The sequence below is a fragment of the Canis lupus genome, chromosome X, assembly GCF_003254725.2.
Source record: "Canis lupus dingo isolate Sandy chromosome X, ASM325472v2, whole genome shotgun sequence".
In the NCBI taxonomy this organism is placed as follows: domain Eukaryota; kingdom Metazoa; phylum Chordata; class Mammalia; order Carnivora; family Canidae; genus Canis; species Canis lupus.
This window is the reverse complement of record NC_064281.1, coordinates 101,779,822-101,798,001: the sequence shown is the minus strand read 5'-3', so window position 1 is coordinate 101,798,001 and position 18,180 is coordinate 101,779,822. Positions and strand designations below refer to the sequence as shown.

The 18,180-nt window shown below is 47.5% G+C and overlaps 2 protein-coding genes across 5 annotated transcripts in view; one reads left to right on the top strand and one right to left on the bottom strand.

Moving 5' to 3' along the window:
• ZNF280C (zinc finger protein 280C) overlaps positions 1 to 4,522 on the top strand; it is an 81,009-nt gene extending 76,487 nt beyond the window's left edge. Inside the window, exons 22-24 of one of the 4 annotated variants that reach the window (XR_004813012.2) lie at positions 433 to 504; positions 2,232 to 2,316; positions 3,513 to 4,522. The gene's annotated coding sequence lies outside the window, so the exon portion shown is untranslated. Of the gene's footprint in view, positions 1 to 432; positions 505 to 2,231 lie in introns of all 4 variants that reach the window. The other 3 variants (XR_003129476.3, XR_003129475.3, XM_035711872.2) reach the window with 3 other exon arrangements.
• Positions 4,523 to 5,214: 692 nt separating this feature from the next.
• On the bottom strand, positions 5,215 to 16,254 carry RAB33A (RAB33A, member RAS oncogene family). Its single transcript, XM_035712161.2, has 2 exons — positions 15,127 to 16,254; positions 5,215 to 5,806 (listed from the first exon to the last, which is right to left on the bottom strand). The coding sequence occupies exons 1-2, from the start codon at positions 15,382 to 15,384 to the stop codon at positions 5,351 to 5,353; spliced, it is 714 nt and encodes a 237-aa protein (XP_035568054.1). The 5' UTR covers positions 15,385 to 16,254; the 3' UTR covers positions 5,215 to 5,350.
• Positions 16,255 to 18,180: the final 1,926 nt, after the last annotated feature.

Here is an 18,180-nt window from a genome sequence, read left to right as displayed (position 1 = left end):
TTGTGCCCACGATGGTACCTCCTAAGATTCTCAGGGCTCCTTACCTACCCAGCCTCATAATCTATTTCCCTGGGAAGGTGAGGTGCTTCTCAATGTCTCCTCTTCCTCCTTGATGCTGCTAGTAGTTCCTACCAGGGTCCACAGATTTCCCTTAGGAGAGATGAGCCCCAGTGATTTGGTAGAGGTAGCTTCTAAAAGTAACACTTAACATGAGATCTCCCTTCTTAACAAATTTTAGGTGTTCTTACCACACACACACACACAGGACACAAACTTTTGGAGGTGATGGATATGTTTATTATCTTGATTGTGGTCATGATCTTATGGGTATATGCCTATATCCAAACTCATCAAACTGTATAAACAAGTTCAGCTTTTATATATTAATTATATCTCAATAAAGCTATTTTTTTAAATTAGTAACCCTTCTAGTTTCAGGTGTCTAAGTGCCCAGACTTGGACCAGGATTAGCTCCTTCTGTACGGGCTTCCAACCCAGGAAATGGTCAGTACCAGTCAGAAAAACTCCTACTGGTAAACACTTTCCAAACTTCACTAATTTTAACCAGCAGAGGGCACACAGCAGACGTGCAAATCTCTATTTGATCTGTGCAAGATCTGTGTCTTGCATTGAGTGGTCCTCACAGCATAGAGGTGTTTATACTCGGATTAGTTCTTCAGTTGTCTCAGAGTGAAAAGGCTCTTGCCTAGTAATTTCAGACAAACATCCTGAGGACATTTGGTATGACTGAATATTTTCATCTATCCTAAGAGGATCCTGAAAGGATCTGCCTCACCAGAGTTTTGAAGCTCTGGCTTGGGAAAGGTAGTTTCTGATTTGAGAGTTGATCAGAAAGCCTGGGGACACCCACCTACCCACACACAGAGAGAAAACTTGCCAGAGAGAAGAGACCTGGAGACATGTGAGAATCAACCATGGACATTTTAAAAATACAAATTCCTGAGCCCTGCCCCCAGATCTGGTAGATCAGAGTGTCTGGGGCTAGTGTCCCAGGAATCTGTACTCTAACAGGTTGCCAACTGATTTCATGTGGTTGGTTATGAGCCAGTGTTTAGGAGCCACTAATCTAGGGGAATTTCTGGGCCTGCTATCTGAGTCCTGCTGCCCCAGTGCCAGTTGTTAGGGTCCTGGATATTTAAAGGGACTTGGAGTCAAGACAAGATTTGAAACCAGTGGAGCCTAGGCCAGCCCTTCCAGAGGAAGCAAAGCCTCTCCCAGTGAGGAGAATGAGGGATGGTGAGTGGAGGAGAGCCTATAAGTTAAGACAGTGACTGTCCCCTCAGGTATTACAAGAGGATAATCATTTACCTCTTCTGCATCTGCCACTCATAGTGGCTAGAAAAGCTGAGCCCTGCTATCCAGAGAGCTCTCAGCATATTTCTACACCCTCCATCCCCACCCTGCACTCAGGATGGGCTGGAGTAGTTTCACTCGAGGGGTGGGCTGCTCCAGCTCCTCTGGGCTGGGTATCCCTCCCAGGTACTGCTATAGGTGGTGGTGCTCAGAGCAGCATCTGGTCTTGGGCTTTCTGGCTGAAGGATCCTGCTAATATAGTTCTCAGCCTCATTGAGCTTCGCCAGAGCAGGTCATCAGACTGAATCTGGAGGCCTGAGAAAATGTACAGACACTAGAGGGTGGCTAGTTCTGGGGGGAGGGGAAGTGACAATATTCTACAGCCCCAAAGGCTGAGCAGCAAAATCCAGCTGTCTTTGTGGTTCTCAGCTATTGTCCACAGCAGGGATATCTTGGGACTCCTTTGGCTCAGAACTGACAATTTTGTCAACCACTTGGGCATCTTGCAGAGACCTGGTCAAGGGCAGCCCATTCAAGGAGGAATGTTCCCATTCTGGACTCCTGGATAATGACCTGCTTGCCAAACCCTTATGGGTCAGGGGGACTGGCTGGAGTGAACCTGCAATCCCTGCAAGGGTTCTGGAGCTTGGAACTAGCTAGAAAAGTCATATAATATCATCGAAGGAGCCTAGACTTGAAGTATAAAAGATCTTGCCTCACCATGTACTATATTGGACAAGTCACTAAATCTGTCAGCACATCTATATTCATATATGTAAAATGGAAATCATCCCCACTTCCTAGGGTTGAGGGAGCATTAAGTGAGCTAGTAAAGGAATGTAGTGTTTTAGCAAGGGCCCGGCATGTAACAGGCATTCAAATGTTAGTTATTTCTCTGGGTCCTATCTCTTAAACAGGTGAAGACTCAAGGGCATAGTCCGAAAAGTGAAGAGGAGCTGTAGAGGAGACATACTGGCCATCTCGGATCACTCCAGACACATAGTGAGGCTGAATGAGAGGCCTGGAGGCACCTCACTTCACTTTATATTCCCTGCTCCTCACCACCCTCACAGCAACAAGAGTATCATGGTTCTCTGGCCTCCTGAGTCCCCTTCCTCTGGTTGCATTCTGGGAACAGCCCATTCCCAAATCCTTTTGCTCAATCTGATGGAGGGCTGAGTGCCACTGTGCCACCCTGCTGATGCCAGCAGAAAGTTCTAGGGCTGGGAGAGTGGGACCCAGAAATTCTCAGGATTCCAAGACTTCTTGACTATTCCCAGGCACCTGAGGGAAAGCAGTGTTATTACTGCAGGAAAGGACAGGATCACAAAGGTGAGGCTCAGAGGACTGGTGAGTGCCTGCTAGTCACAGCAAAATTACCAGAGTCTTGGCAGGACCAAAAGATGACAGACTTGGGGAAGTTGAGAGTCTGGTTTTTAAGATGGGGACCAGCTAGCATGGAAATGACAGCCATGAGGTCCACACTCAGGAATCATCCAGGAAGACTGTTTGTTCCTCTCAGAGGAGCTATGAAAAGTAGAAGAGTTTTCCCTCTTGCTGGTCAGCAAGCTTGCTGAATCTTTCCAAAGGTTACTGAGTCTAGATGATGCTAAAACCTTCTTCTGGCTTCCCACTGTGCTTAAATAAAATCCCAACCCAAAAGGCCTGGCCTTACCTACTTCTCAGCCTCACCCCGTTATTTTCCTCCTTGCTCTCACTAGCCTCCTCTCTGTTCTTCAGATGCACTGACCTCACTTACATCTCAGGGCCTTGGCATTTGCTGTTTCCTCTGTTTGTGGTCCTTTCTGACCTCATCCCTGGTTGCTCTTCTTCATTCAGGTCTCCACTCAAACGTTATCTCCTCAGGGGAACCTTCTGTGTTCACTTTATCTAATATGTTGCCCTCCCCCACCTCCCTCACTTTCTATCCATTTACCCTGTTTTATGGCCCTCAGAGTCCTTATTACTCTCAAATTCTCTCATTATGCATCTCGTTTCTTGTTTAATGTCTATCTCCTTTATGAGAGCAGTATTTTATATTGTTCACCTGCATATCCCCAGGACTTAGCACAGTGGCTCCTAGTAGATGCTCAGTAAATGTTTGTTGAATGCCTAAAAGGTATCAGAGGCAATTTGGGTCTAGAAGAGGCAATCCTGATTAGAAGACCTGGAATGTTGTTCTCTTGACCTTGTTACAGCAGAGAAGTTTCCTGACCAAGACCAGAACTTGGACTGAAATGTACCCATTAGAATGGACCAGTGTACCTGCGGCCACTGTGAGATGGCCTAGCCCTGCAGCCAGGTCAAGAGCCAAAAGACACCACAACAGCAGGTCCTGTCCTGGGTAAGGAGTCAGCATGAAGTCTGAGACAAGGCCCAAGGTTTTTCTGTTGGGAAGAAGCATAGCAGCAGGGGTTTCAGCAGGCAGCTCACCATCAGACAACAGGTGCCCAGGCCCTCAGGTGAGATTCAGGGGCGGAGCATTGGTGGGGACAACCAGTAAGAAAACATAGCCCTAACTGAGATAGTAGTCAGGCTCCAAAGACAGATCCAGGCAGAAGCCAAGTAATGAAAACCAGACTGGGGGCTGGGACTTGGCCTGAAGTCAAGTGAAGGGTAGGATGGGGAGGTGATGGGGAGTTAGCCAGTTCTGGATGAAGAGGGTTGTAGGGACAACTAGGCAGGACCAGTCAGGCTACTTGTTTGGGTGGGAAGTGCATCTGCTATGTATTATCTCTCGCTGGGGTGGCGGGGAGGACAGGGGACATTCACTTACCAGAGGAAGGTGCTCAGGGCTGTCTGCCTGGGACCCTCTTTCCCTGGGCTCCTGACAGGAGAACTGCCTTAAGGAGCACCCCGAAACAAATCTATCTGGGGCTATTGTAGCTACGTCTTTATAGCCGCTCTTAGTGACTTTAACAATCAGACAGGGGGCTTTCACATCCATAGGAACAGACATTTAAAAAATACCTGCAGGACTCCTGCTGGAGAGCCACCAGAAACTCCCACTGACTCAAAGAGCAACAAACCATCCAGCCTCTTGTGTCAGCGTCCCCAACCTCAGCTCCCCACTAGGGCTGCTCAGCTCTAGTCCTTTCACTCAACTCCCAAGGTCATTCCAGCCTCCCTACTTGGCCCATTCCCCTCACTTTACCAATCCAAATGTAACATTTTATTCAACACACAAAATAAAGTCAGTTATTTTTCAGCGGCTCCTCCCTGATGTCCAGTACATAACACTCTCAATTCCCACAGCACAGCCTCCAACGTGATGATGTTGTTGTCTAATTTTTGCTTGCAAGTAGTTTCAGTGCGTACATTGTTTCCACTTCTTTGAACATAGGGAGCAAATCCTCCTCTTGCTATGTTTCCTCCCTAGCACCTGGGATCTGGGGGCATAATAGATTGTTGACTTGAGCCCTGCCCTCTTCAAGAAAGAGTAGGAAGAAAAGACCACTCCGGGTGTCAGAGACTGCATGATGAAACATGGGAAGCAGGATTTCGCTACTTTGCAAGCAACTGGGCCCCTTGGGCAACCTATACTTTTTATTTTTAAATTCTGGGAAATAAGGAGAGAGCCACCTACTCTCAACCTCCAGAGAACCTAGGAAATATTTATGAGTCAACATCTCCTTTATAGGTTTCTCTATCTACCTCCATTGGCACCCTAGAAAAACATATCTGGCCTGTATCCCACCCCTCTGAGTGTTTCTTCCCACTGATGACACCGAGCAACACAAGGCCTAAGTCCTGAAGAAGTGACTTGAATGATTCAGGTGGCATAGAAGGCTGGTAGGGGGTGTGCCTTGGCAAAGTGTATCATTCTAGTAGGGCTGGCTGCTCTTCTACTCAGCACAATCAGAAATGTCTTCTTGGAGGAAAGCAAGACATAAAGGCATGTTATAATCTATACAAATTTTATTTTGATATCAATTTGTATGGAAACAAGCAGGTGTCAGCGTTATGCAGGCACGGAAAAAAAAGGGAAAGAAAAAAACTCCAGTAATAATGGATCTTGTATTTACACCATTTGGTTTCAACAGGGACAGGAAGTTTTACTGTTAGCTTCCTGTGGGAACTCCAGTTTTTGCACCTTCCCCTGCTGCCTCTCAGCATCACGATAGAGCAGGGATTTCTGAGCCTTTAATCGGCAAGCCAGGCACATGAAAATCGACTCCACGTTCTGGCTCTCTTTGGGGTCCTTGGCCGAAGTCTCAAACAAGAGCATATTGTGGGCATCAGCAAATTTCAGGGCTAAGTTGGAGGGCACCTGGATCTGTTCCCTCAAGTCACACTTGTTGCCCACAAGCACTTTGGGGACTAGTGGGGGCACGGCATGCCCATTGCATTCTTGAATCCACATTTTGAGGTTGGTGAAGGATGTCATCTTGGTGACGTCATAGACGAAGACCACTGCATGCACATTGCGGTAGTAATGCTCAACCATGCTTTTGCGGAAGCGTTCCTGACCTGCTGTGTCCCACACCTGAACCTGAAAGATACAAAACCAGTATCTGGAGTCAGAAAAGGAAACATGAATGTGTCGAAGAAAACGTGGTTCTGTGATCTTATAAAAATGTGAGAAGCCCTGACACAGACTGGCAGAGTGGACTTACCAAAGTATAGACAGAAATTTCTCTCAGGGTTTGTAAAATTTTTCCTATAATTTTTATTTTTTTCTTAAAATTTTTAGTTGAAAATCTTGAGTCAAAAAAAATCTTAAGGCCAAAAAAAAAATCTTAAGGCTTTTAGTTGAAAAAGTGGGATGGAAATTGGTCAACTTTTCTGGAGAGCAATTGGGCAGTATTATAAAGAACTTTGAAAGCATTCATAACTCTTCAAGCCGATAATCTCACTTCCAAAAATCTATACAAAATAGCAGAGGTGTGGTCGAAATTCTGTACAAAGGTCTTAATTTCATTGTTATTTATACTTAAAAAAAAAACAGGAAACAACCTAAAAGCTCAGTAAGAGAAGAAGAGCTAAAGTGTATGTACATATCTATATAATGGACTATTATGCAGACACTAAAAATAAAATTTGGGGGCACCTGGGTAGCTCAGTTGGCTAAGCATCTGCCTTCAGGTCAGGTCATGATCTCAGAGTTCTCCCTCTCCCTCTGCCCCTCCTCCTGTTTGTGCACTCTCTCTCTGTGTCAGATAAAATCTTTAAAAAAATAATGTTTTCAAAGAATAAATGGTGGAGGAAATTCTCGTAAAATATCAGAAAGTGAAAAAAGCAGGATACCACATTTTTCATATGCGATGGTCCCAATTTTTAAGAAAAATATTAAACAGACTTATGCCTAGGAAAGACAGGAAGTGTTCATACCAGGACATTAATGGTTATTTATGGGCCGCAGGACTATAGGTGGTATTTATTTTCTTCTTTTTTTTATATATTCTTCAAAGTTTCTACTATACTTTGTCTTAAGTTTTTTGCATGATGTTTTAAAGAAAAAGTGTTAAAATCTCCCCTTTTAGCTTAATTTATTTTAAGTTCACTTCTTTGGTATGTAAAAGGGATTTAGCTCGCTGGATTTTCCTTCTGCATCTCAGCTTTTGGGATAAAGGCCAAATTATGAAGGAAAAATGCTGATATCAGTAACATATACAAAGACACAACTCCCAAGGGATACCGTGGAGTTCGCACACATTCATCCCCATCTGTTTCCCTTTACACTTCCAAAGTCTTGGACAAGAGAAATTCATACTCAAAAGATGGTCCCAAGGCCCTATAAAATTCTCAGTTATCAAAGAAAATCGGATTATGGTTACTAATTGACTACTACGGCTCTTAAAACCAAGTATAGCCTTTATTTGGAGTTAGCAGTCAGTATCTGGTAAGTATAATTAAATCTGTTTACTGAGTGAAGATTTTACAGGGCTCCAGAGTCATCATCACTCTGAACATCAATTTTCATTGTCCAGGCTCTCCTCATCTCCTCTATTGACATAACTGCCACATGCCATTGGCACAATTGTCAGAATCACCCCATCTTCTATTTTGATTTCCATGTCCCTAGGCCAGACCCTCCTCTCCTCACTCCAGGGCTACAGCAGAGTCTTTTGGATTCTAGATGTCTCCACTCCAGTGCTTCCTGCATACTTCTTTCAAACTAGAATTCCTAAATCTCTGCTTAGATCAGCGTGGCATCCTCCTCTTCGGAAAACCATGACCAACCTCTTCTGCATGTGGCACCAAAGGGAAAAATTTCTGTCATAATTTGACCCCACCCAGCCTGGTTTGGGGCTGCTTGGCTACACCGATTCATTCCTCTGCTAGTCCCTCCTTCCCCTGAAGAATTCAATAGCGGCCCCCTTGTTACCCTATCCGCATCTCACCCATCCTTCACAGCTCAGCTCATGTCCGCCTTCTTCCCAAAATTCCATTTTTTCTCCAATTTCTCTTAAATTCTCTTTTCTTAAAACTTTCTAGTGCACTTTGAGTCCGTACCACACCATTTGTTTTTTTTAAGATTTTATTTATTTATTTGAGAGAACGAGCTGAGGTGGAGGGATGGGGCAGAGGGAGAGGGAGAAGCCGACTTCTTGCTGAGCACAGAGCCTGAGGCGGGGCTCTAACCCAGGACCCTGAGATCGACCTGAGCCAAAGGCAGACGCTTAACCAACCGAGCTACCCAAGTGCTCCAGACCACACCACCATTTAGAATATATTATTTGTTCTCTAGTTGTTTCATCACTGCTCTTGGCATTTCTCCAGCCAAACTTGCAAACAGTTTTTGTTCTGCATCAGATCACTTGTCACCATGGTTGCCATCATCATCATCAAAAAGCAGTATTGCCCTGAGCCACCAGAACTACAAGCAGTCTGGCATCCTACATTTCTGCCAAGGCGATTTCAGAGAAAACATTTTACTTTGGTAACACAGAAAAATATAAGTCCTTGAATACTGATTTGCTTCAGAAAGCAGAAACATAAAATATTTCATCCACCTCTCCAGTGCTCTAAGCAGGAAGAAAGGGAGATCAGGCCAGGAAAGGAATGGAGGTCAGTGGGAAGAGAGCGGTTATAGCACAAGAATATCATTACCACCTGGTTTCTAATCCCCACCCCCACTCTCCAGTAGTCCTAACTCCTGCCTCTGAGTAAGGCTGAATCCCTACCAGTCCTCAGGCATGTGGCAGATGCTTTAACACCATGAGCTCAGAACTCTAAAAATACCTGTCACTAGCAGGAACACGGGTGGGATGTGTGAGATGTTTGGGGCTGAGTAGGTTGGCTGTTTGGCTTTTCTTTGGCTTCGGAATTGTATACACCATCCAAACTGCCAGAGCTGAGGGGAAGACCCTTACTGCCGTAGACCTCCTTTGCCTTCCCAATGCCATGGGGAACCCTGAAGCTTTTGTTTGGAGGCTCAGAACTTTTTTTAAAAAATATTTATTTATTCATGAGAGACAGAGAGAGAGAGGTAGAGACACAGGCAGAGGGAGAAGCAGGCTCCCCACAAGGAGCCCAATGTGGGACTCAATCTCAGGACCCCGGGATCACACCCTGAGCCGAAGGCAGACGTTCATCTGTTCACCCAGGCATCCTTGGAGGCTCAGAACTTAAACTGTAGCACTGCTCCCATTCAAGCTCCTTGCAAACCCCGCCCTAAAGTTCTTTGCACCCCTGTCTGTGGCAAGCAGTGAGCCAGGAATGTGGGCTGCTCACAGCAGAAAATCAGAATAGATGGCACAGCCTCAGTGTCATCACAAAGGGAGAGTGCAGCAGTTGGTTCACTGCACATAAATGACCTCATTTTCTGTTTGGGGGTTTGGTGTCCTTGTTCTTAGCATCCTCACAAACCCCTGATCCCTGCCAGCCAGTGAAAGCATCTCCTTCTGCTTTCCAGCTGGTACTCCTCTCATCTGTTCTTCCTTTCCTGTGGGAACTGCATCCACACAGTAGCACGGAGTACCAACCTCCCCTTAGCCACATACATGCTCCCCAGATCCTCTTTTCTCTGCAAGGACTAGTGGGGGCGTAGTGGAGTCAGGCCAATTAGGGTACAAACCTCAGCACAATCCTGTGCTCCTCGTCAGGTGTCCATAGGCTAGTTACTCTATCTTCAGTGTCCTCCCCTGGAGACGGAGGGTAACCTCAGCAGTCTCATGGGGATGCTGGAAGGGTTAGTGTTGCTTAGAAGTACATGACATAGTGCCTAATGCGAACTCTCCCTCCCTGGCCAGAAATCACCAAGTCTGGCCTGACAACTAATTGAGCAGTGCTGCAGACAGCAAGCGGCAGCCTTGGAATTGAGACCCCGGTTCCAGCTCCTCTATTTGGTAGTGGGAGTAAATGATTAGGCAAATTGAATAACACACGGGAAAGAGTTGTTGCAAAATAGAAGTGTTCTGCAAGTGCTAGTTGTTGGCCATTGTTTCAGAAGGCCCATCGGCCATCCTGGTAGCCTGGTCCTTGGAGCCACTGGTTCTCCTCCTGGAAAGCACAGAGAGTTTGCCTTCTTGGTGACGGGCTCAAGCCAAGGCAAAGGCAGTTACTGGGGAGGGGGGAGGAGAGAGTAATGCCAGCAACATGCCACAGGTGTTGGGGGGCAGGCCCAAAGTGACAGAGGTGTTGGAGAAGGGTCGAGGGGCACAGCGTGGGGAGCTACCAAAGATAAATCTAGTCTTTTAAACCATTTTCCTGGGGCTACCACTGCCTGAGAAAGTTTCAGCAAGTGCCCCATCCCTTCACGTACTCTAAGCTGACATGGGTATTTCTTTTCCCTGTGGAACATATCTGGCATCTTTCTAGAGATGAGGCATGAATGTCCTTTTGTTGGAGGCTGGTGGGGGAGGGCAGAAGTGGAAAAAGGGAGACAAATACATCTGTAACCTTTGGAGGATGCCCAAGTGGATGATGGGAAAAGCCTAAAACAAATCTTTTCTCTGGGGATTCCTGGGTGGCGCAGTGGTTTGGCCCAGGGCGCGATCCTGGACACCCAGGATCGAATCCCACGTCGGGCTCCCGGTGCATGGAGCCTGCTTCTCCCTCTGCCTGTGTCTCTGCCTCTCTCTCTCTCTCTCTCTCTCTCTGTGTTACTATCATAAATAAATAAAGAAAAAATATTTTAAAAAATCTTTTCTCAACTATCCAGACAGTCCCATCTGCATCTAAGATAACACACACATTCACACACAAGACTGGCACAGAGAATGGCAAAGGAAGACAGAGACTAGGAGAAATTCACACGCAGAGATAGAGGCAACAAGGCAGACAGAGACATACACTGATAGATAATTAGCCATTAAGTGAACTGGCAGAGGATGGAAGTTCAGAAGCCCTAAGGAAGACATGATGTCATCGTGACTGCAGGCAGCTTCTGAGGGAACGCTTAGCTCAGCCTCTGTCCATGCAGTCATGTAACACGGCAAGGTGTTGGTCCAAGTCATCAGCAGAGGAAGAGAGTCCTGGGGGATACCTGCCCACGGCCATCGCTGACCTGGTTCCGGGGGGCTGGGGCAGAGGGGGTGCCCAGCTGTGGGGGAAAGCAAACTAGACTGGAGCAGGGGTACTTCCATGAGCATTTACCAAGAATGGCTCACAAATTAGTTCTGAGCCTCCCCTCTGTGACCTCCCCCGTCCCACTCCCCACACACTCCTGTCTGGCATTTTCCAGTGCTTTTAGACTGAGGCAAGCTCAAGATGATTTAGCTAAATCTGTAGGAGATGGACACGTCATGTCATTAAAAGAAGCTCCAAACTTCCTTTGGGGTCGGGGAATGCCTCTGCACTTCCTAGGCTGATGTCAGGAAGAGCTGTGATCTTTCCTAGACAATGTCCCTCCACACCCCTGTCACAGGTAACTGCATGGTTGGACACACCATGAGACTAGCCCAAATTGCTAGGGAGGAGCACCGGCCAGGGAATGGGGAGACCTGAGTGGTAGGCCTGTCCCCCTATGTGATCTTGGGCAAGTCACTTTCCCTTGGCTTCGTATCTGTTAAACGAGGAACCTTGGACTAGAGATTTTTCAAGGTCTCTTCCATCTCTGAACATTCTCTGGTTCTCATATCCACAGGGAGATAGTAAAGTAAAACCCAGGCACTCAGCTCAGTGTCTGGGGTGCAGTTGGAGGAGAGACATCTTTTTTAAAAAAGATTTTATTTATTTATCCATGAGAGACAGAGAGAGAGGCAGAGACACAGTCAGAGGGAGAAGCAGGCTTCCCGTGGGGAGCGTGACGTGAGACCTGATCCCTGGACTGTGGAACCAGGCCCCAGGCTGAAGGCAGGCGCTAAACCACTGAGCCACCCGGGCGGCCAGAAGGAGAGACATCTTGAAGGCTCTTGAGTTTCAGGGCTATGACCCTGGGCTCCTGGCCTAGAAGAGCCCACAATGCTCACTGCCTGGCCTGCCACCACCCACTGAGCACACTGCCCAGGGCCAGAAATTACCCCCCAGAGCAGAACAGCAGTAAAGAGCATGGGCTCTGAATGCATGTGGAAATCCCAACCCTGTCCTAGGGAAGGCAAGTTACTGAGAGAAGTGCGTGGGCTCATGTGTCAAAGACTGGAGCTCAGATCTGGGCGCTTTTGGGCAAGTTATTTAATCTAAGTTTGATCTCCTTATCTATGAAATAGGAGTGATAATAATAGGCCAATTTGCTTAGGGCAAATTAGATGTGAAGATCAAATTAGATGGTGCAAGCAAAGCCCCTAGCCCGGCTCTTGGTTTAGTTAAGAAATAGCAATTTCTTTAGTTAAGAAATATTATTATTATTATTATTACTATTATTACTACTACTATTATTATTATTGCCTACTCATTGAAAGCTTTTCTGGACATTCGTGTCAACCAGGAAACACTGGATTATAAATGTTGTGATCGGGATGGGGTGGGGATACATGGATTGGATACCCCAAATGGGGCTTTGAAACCCTAGAGATGGCCCTGGTAATTAAGACAGTGGCCCCCAATTGGCTAACTCTGTCAGCCCCCTGCAGGATTTGATGTCCCTGCTACCCTGGAAATGGGGAGGCAGCCCAGGAGAGGCCACACCCTACTCTTGTGCCAAGAAAAGAGCTTGCAGAGACCTCTCCACCATTCTCCTTTGAGGGCTGGCACTTGCAGCCTGACAGCCTTATGGCTGGCTGTGGTCTAGGTCTACTTCAGCCTGTCACACTGGACTTCTCTCCCTCCCCCGAAGGGAGAAGCCTTTGGCAGTCATCTCCTAACACAGATTTGGCATTTGTTCCCTGAAAAACTCCAAGCCAGCCAGAGTGTGGGGCACAATCTCCTCCTATCTAGATCATGTGCTAGCTGCCATGCTCTGCCATCTTCCCACAGACATGCTGCTCTTGCCTGCTTCCTTTGGTCCTGAAGCTGCAGCAGATTTACAGGAGGCAGGGTCACTATCTCCTGGCTCTGACACCCCACCCTGAACTCCCTCAGAATCTGCACTCAGAGGGCTCCTCCATGAGCAGAGTCACAAGGCTTTGCCCTCTCAAAAATATCATCTTCCCAAAAAAGCCTGTATTAAGCACTTATCGGCACATGGTGTTATGCTGAGCTGTTTCTGGTGAGTCACACTGTCACAGGCTCTGCCCTCTGGGAAAAAGTCTGGAATCTTTGGCAAGGACTGTAAAATCCAGTTTAGCTAAATACTGGGGTGTTGGAAAGGAAGGAGTCTTTCCAAAATTTCCCCAAGGCCATTGGGCAGTGGCCCACTTCCACTTGTTTTCCCTCCCACTTCCCACTTTCTGACTCCCTCCTCTCCTCTCTTCCCATCCTCTCTCCTCCCTCCTCCCCAAAACTCCCAAACACTTCTTTTATTCCTCCATATGAACTTCAGACAGGCTTATTCTCCCTTTTTTCAATCCAGAGAACTCTTTGGCTCAATGTGCAAGCAATAGCATTAAATTTTAAGATCTTTGAGGGTTCAAGAGAACACCCATAAGTATGTTTCCACTTTGGATTTTAAGAAGACATGTTTTAGAAATTCCAGAACCTTACAACCTATGGTAAAGAAGTTAGACACACCAGAGAAAGTCCAAACCAAGTAAACCTCAACATGATAGCCCTAGGAAAGGATAGATATGGATAGCTACTTTGACTTTAAAAAGGAAATACAGCAATTCCCCCTCAAAATGCAAGGGATGAAAAGGTCACTATTTTAAAAAGGTGCCCTATCTTACTGATGCTGGGGCTCAATTGTTCTCCAGAGCTCTCCCTTACCAGTACTGAGCTGCCCATCTTCCTGACATCCAGTGCCTCTGCCCAGTCTCTGAGGCCATTTTAAAATACATCCATTTAAGAAATAATGATAAAATAAAAACACAGTCATTTTAATAATCAAGGACTCCAGACTTGTGCACGGTTTAGAGTGCTTCATCATTCTCCCTACTACTACTCAGCCCTTCTCTCCACATCACTCAGAAGAGGGGCCTTAGGATCATTTGGGCTCTTTGACCAGCGGGAGGGAGGGTGACCTTCACCCAATAGGGTCACACCATAGCTTCAAGAGAAGATCAGCTGTGGGCCTGGTGGAGTTGGTCTTTAATGTCCAGTGCCTTTTGAGGTGCCTTCCTGCCCATCATCCTGCCCCCCTCTGCTCCCCTGACACATGAAGCCGCCCTTGCCATGTCCTCCTTCTGCACATAGGAATATTTCTGCACAATGAACTATTTCTGCCCTGTCGAGTTTCTGCCTTTTCTGAATCAAAATGAACATAAATGGTCAGACAAGAATATCGTACTTTGCCTATTTGATAAATAAACTAATGAAGGGGGGAGGAGCAAGACACTTTCCCTTGGCCTTCAGATAAGTTGCTCTGCATTTTTACAAAGACCTGCTGAAGACAATACCAACAGAATGAGCAATGAAGCAGTTCATTCATTAGGTATCCCAGAAAAAAGAAGATAGCGTTGGAAAGAGACTGCTCCAAAAGAACAAGTTGTCTGTTATGAAGGACTGGCGGGTGACCCTGTCTCAATTGCTTTAAAAGGGCTCATGGCTTTGTGCCAGAACCACCCCACTTCACCCCTATTCCACCTCAGCCCTAATCTTAACCATAGGCTGTCATTTTTTTAAATATTTATTTATTTATTTATTTATTTATTTATTTATTTATATGATAGACATATATAGAGAGACGCAGGAGGAGGGAGAAGCAGGCTGCATGCCAGGAGCCCAACGTGGGACTCGATCCTGGGACTCCAGGATCGGGCCCTGGGCCAAAGGCAGGTGCTAAACCTGCTGAGCCACCCAGGGATCCCCGGTAGGCTGTCATTTTAAAATAAAGTGGTTTTCATTCACTGTGAATTTCCACACACACACACACACACACACACACACACACACACACACACAGCTAATGCCTCAGGGCTAAGCCAAAGTGGGTTTTTGCAGCCCATTCACACCCAAGAGGTAAAAGAGACTCCAGGATGTGTAAAGTGCTTTGGGATCTATCCCACACACCAGGACCAAGAGATGCCTCATGCCTCCCTCTGCCCTCTGCCCACAGGTGCCACTGCTCCTGGCTCAGGGTCAAGGATGGGATCAGACAGGCTTTCCCTGTGGCAGATGTCAGGTAGGGGCAAAGGGCAGGAGTGTATCCACTCTCGCCAGCCCTAAAAAACAAAACAGAACAGAACCCCCCAAAAAACAACAAAACAAAACCCGGCGAGGTGGAAACCAGGCCACTGAGAAAGGTGAAAGGGAGGGAATGAGGAGGTGCTGAGGGTCTTGGGCTCTGTGAGCGGCGACAGGGCCACGCGCTGGAGGTTTAAACCAGGAGAGCAATGCCTCTGGCGAAGCCCCCTCCCAGACCCCTCCCTTCCCGGACCTGACCATCTGGATCACCTTGATCTTCTCGCCCTCGATTTCCACGGTCTTCTCCCTGAAGTCCACGCCAATGGTGGCCTCTGTCTTGTCCGGGAAGGTACCCCCGCAGAAGCGAAAGGTCAGGCAGGTCTTGCCCACGTTGGAATCCCCAATCACGATGATTTTGAAGATGCGAATCTGCACGTACTGGTCCAGCGACGAGTCGAGCTCCAGGGACGCCAGGCCCGCGGCTGAGGCGGGCTGCAGGCTCCCATGGCCCAGGATGGGCTGCGCCATCTCCCCCGGACCGGACCCGGGCCCCAACCCCCCTCGAGGGCTCCACACAAAGAAAACGGCCACGTTAGTGCGCTCGAGGCGAGCGAGCTTTGTGCGTGTGTGTGTGCGTGTCTGTGAGTGTATGTCCGCGCGTGTGTGCGTGCGCCCGCAACGTGTGCGCGCGCGCGTGAAGGGGGTGCCTCTCACCCCAGGCCCCCCTCCCTCGCCAGCGCACCCTCCTTACAGCTCCCAGGCACCAACACAAAAGCCAGGAAGCCGGGGAGAGAGGAGGGGAATGAGCCGGCCGCGAGCCTTCCCCTTCTGCCTGTGCCCTCGGACGGGACGCTCGGGCAGGCGCTCCTATGGCGCTCCCCGAGAGGCCGCCGCCGCCGCCGCCGCCGCGCCTCCACCTAGACCCTCCCCTGCCTGGACCCCAGGGACACACCGGAGGGAGGAAGCCGAAGGAGGGAAAGGAGGGGGTGAGAGCGGCACACGCCGCGAGGGAAAGGTCTTCCTTTCTCCTTGTCCCCATTTATTTTATAGGTTGCGGGCTCCCCGCCCCCACGTTCTCGGAGCGCACGGGGCCATTGGGCTGGGAGCACAGCTGGAGAGGACAAAGAGAGCTGCACCCTAAAGCATCTCTGGAGCACTTCGGGCCCGGAGCTACACTACTTGGGGGGGAGGGGCAGAGATACCTCTTTCACCTCCCGCGTCTCCTCGGCCCCTTCCCAGGCCTTGGGATAAAGAGATACTGTCTTATTGAGTAAGCAGGTGCACTCGCGCGCCCCAAGTAGCCGGGGGGGGGGCGCTGCCAAGACGTGCCGTGGGCTGTGGGGGCCCGCGCAGCTGACACGAAGGAGCCAGGGGCACGGGTTGTGCGTGTGTAGGGGGAGTTACTGTCTCTGTCACCGACTGCCAGATGTAGGGGGGCGCGTGCCAGGCGCCAACCTCCCCTTATCACACCACGAGCACCCATCCTCTGAATGTTCAGGAGAGCGGTTTCCATTGGCTGTCGCGGTCGGTTGTGTCTGGCTGGCCAATGGGGAAGGCCCGCCGCCGGAGAGGGCCATACAGGGGGTAGGAGAAGGGGGGAAGCTAGTGGTAGCAGCTCCAGCAAAAGGGAACCTTGTTTCCAAGGCTAACCATTACAGACCCAGGTGGAGGGATCTCAGGAACTGGCATAAACCTCACAGTGTCTCCCATATGATATAACGTCCGGATAAGAAGTCCTTCCAGAATGGTGGAGTTTCAAAAGGAATTGGAACACACACACACACACACACACACACACACACACACACACACACGGGAGGGTTCAACCCTCTGCAACTGAATGTAGAACAAAGTGGTTGGGTCTAATTTGCCAGAAGCCTGGATTATGCTTGGAAGATGATAAATGAACAGAACTTTCTTACGGTATTAAGGGGCAGCTTCCCAAAGCTTACTAAGCATCATACATCTTGGTGGAGACCTGCATTCCTTCTCCTGAGGGTGATTTGCAGGTTCATAATTGGCTTGTTTGAAATCAACTTTACTGAGGTACATTTTACATACAATAAAGTGCACCCATTTTGTTTGCTTTTACGACTTTATCCCTCCTCTAACGCATTTCATAGGCTAAGGCAAGGCAATATTGACATATGTCAGTAGCACGGACATACGAGTTATTTGCTAATGCCATCAAAGTCAGGTTTCCAGCAGTGCACATGCACTGCCATCTTACTTGTGTGTGAAGCTGAGTGGCAGAAGAGACAAACCTGGCAGTCCATTCCCCCTATGAGAAAAACAATTTAGTGCATCGGTGATAGATCTGTAAGCAAATTGGAACGTGATTCCTCAGCCAAGTCCAAGTTACTCAAAATGGCTGGGAAAACTTGGGGTCTTCTAGTTAATAAGCTTTTTAGCTGAGTTAGCAGATATATTTATAGCTAACTCTTTTCCAATACACGTGAGTCACCCATTTGTAAAACCCTAGACTATACTATTCAGTATTAAAACCATCTCGAGAACAGAATTAACTCGAGAAGGATTTAATCTTAGGTGGCTAATCCAAGGTCATCATGATGAATACCAGCTACTGTTGTACAGTATGAATAGCAATCTTCACTGTACAGTATTTTGGTTTTTTGATTGGCTGATGTCTAAATATAGTTTGCTGCATCATTCTCCTCTGTATTTACAATGCTCCTGGTGATCATTATCTACAGAAGAGTAGTTATAAAAGGGGAGGGGTAACTATTAATTAGGCATATCCAGTAGGTACAGTGGAAAGAAGCTCTGCCAACTCATAGCCAGAATCAATGCTTTCTGAGTGATATAAAAGAAGTTACATCTGCATAAGACTATTTAGAGAAGTACATTTATTTATACACTTCCAGCAAAAACTTGTCACTGAGTCCAAGAGTTTATAGTCGTAAGGTAGAAACATTGATTGCTGGAAATATGGTATCTCAAAATGGGCACCATGCCCTAATAAAAAGTGCTCGTTACCTGTGTGGGGTGAGGTTTTGGGGAAATTCCACTTATACTTTTGGAGTTAATTTGTTGTGTGTATATTGCTTTTGCAAAAAAAAAATGATGAAATACAATTTTTAATTAAAGAGATTTTTTTCAGGTACGCCTGAGTGGCTCAGCAGTCAAGCGTCAGCCTTTGGCTCAGGGCATGATCCCAGGGTTCCGGGATCAAGTCCCACATCGGGCTCCTGCATGGAGCCTGCTTCTCCCTCTGCCTATGTCTCTGCTTCTCTGTCTGTGTGTCTCTCGTGAATAAAGAAATAAAATCTTTTAAAAAATAAAGAGATTTTTTTCAAATATTTT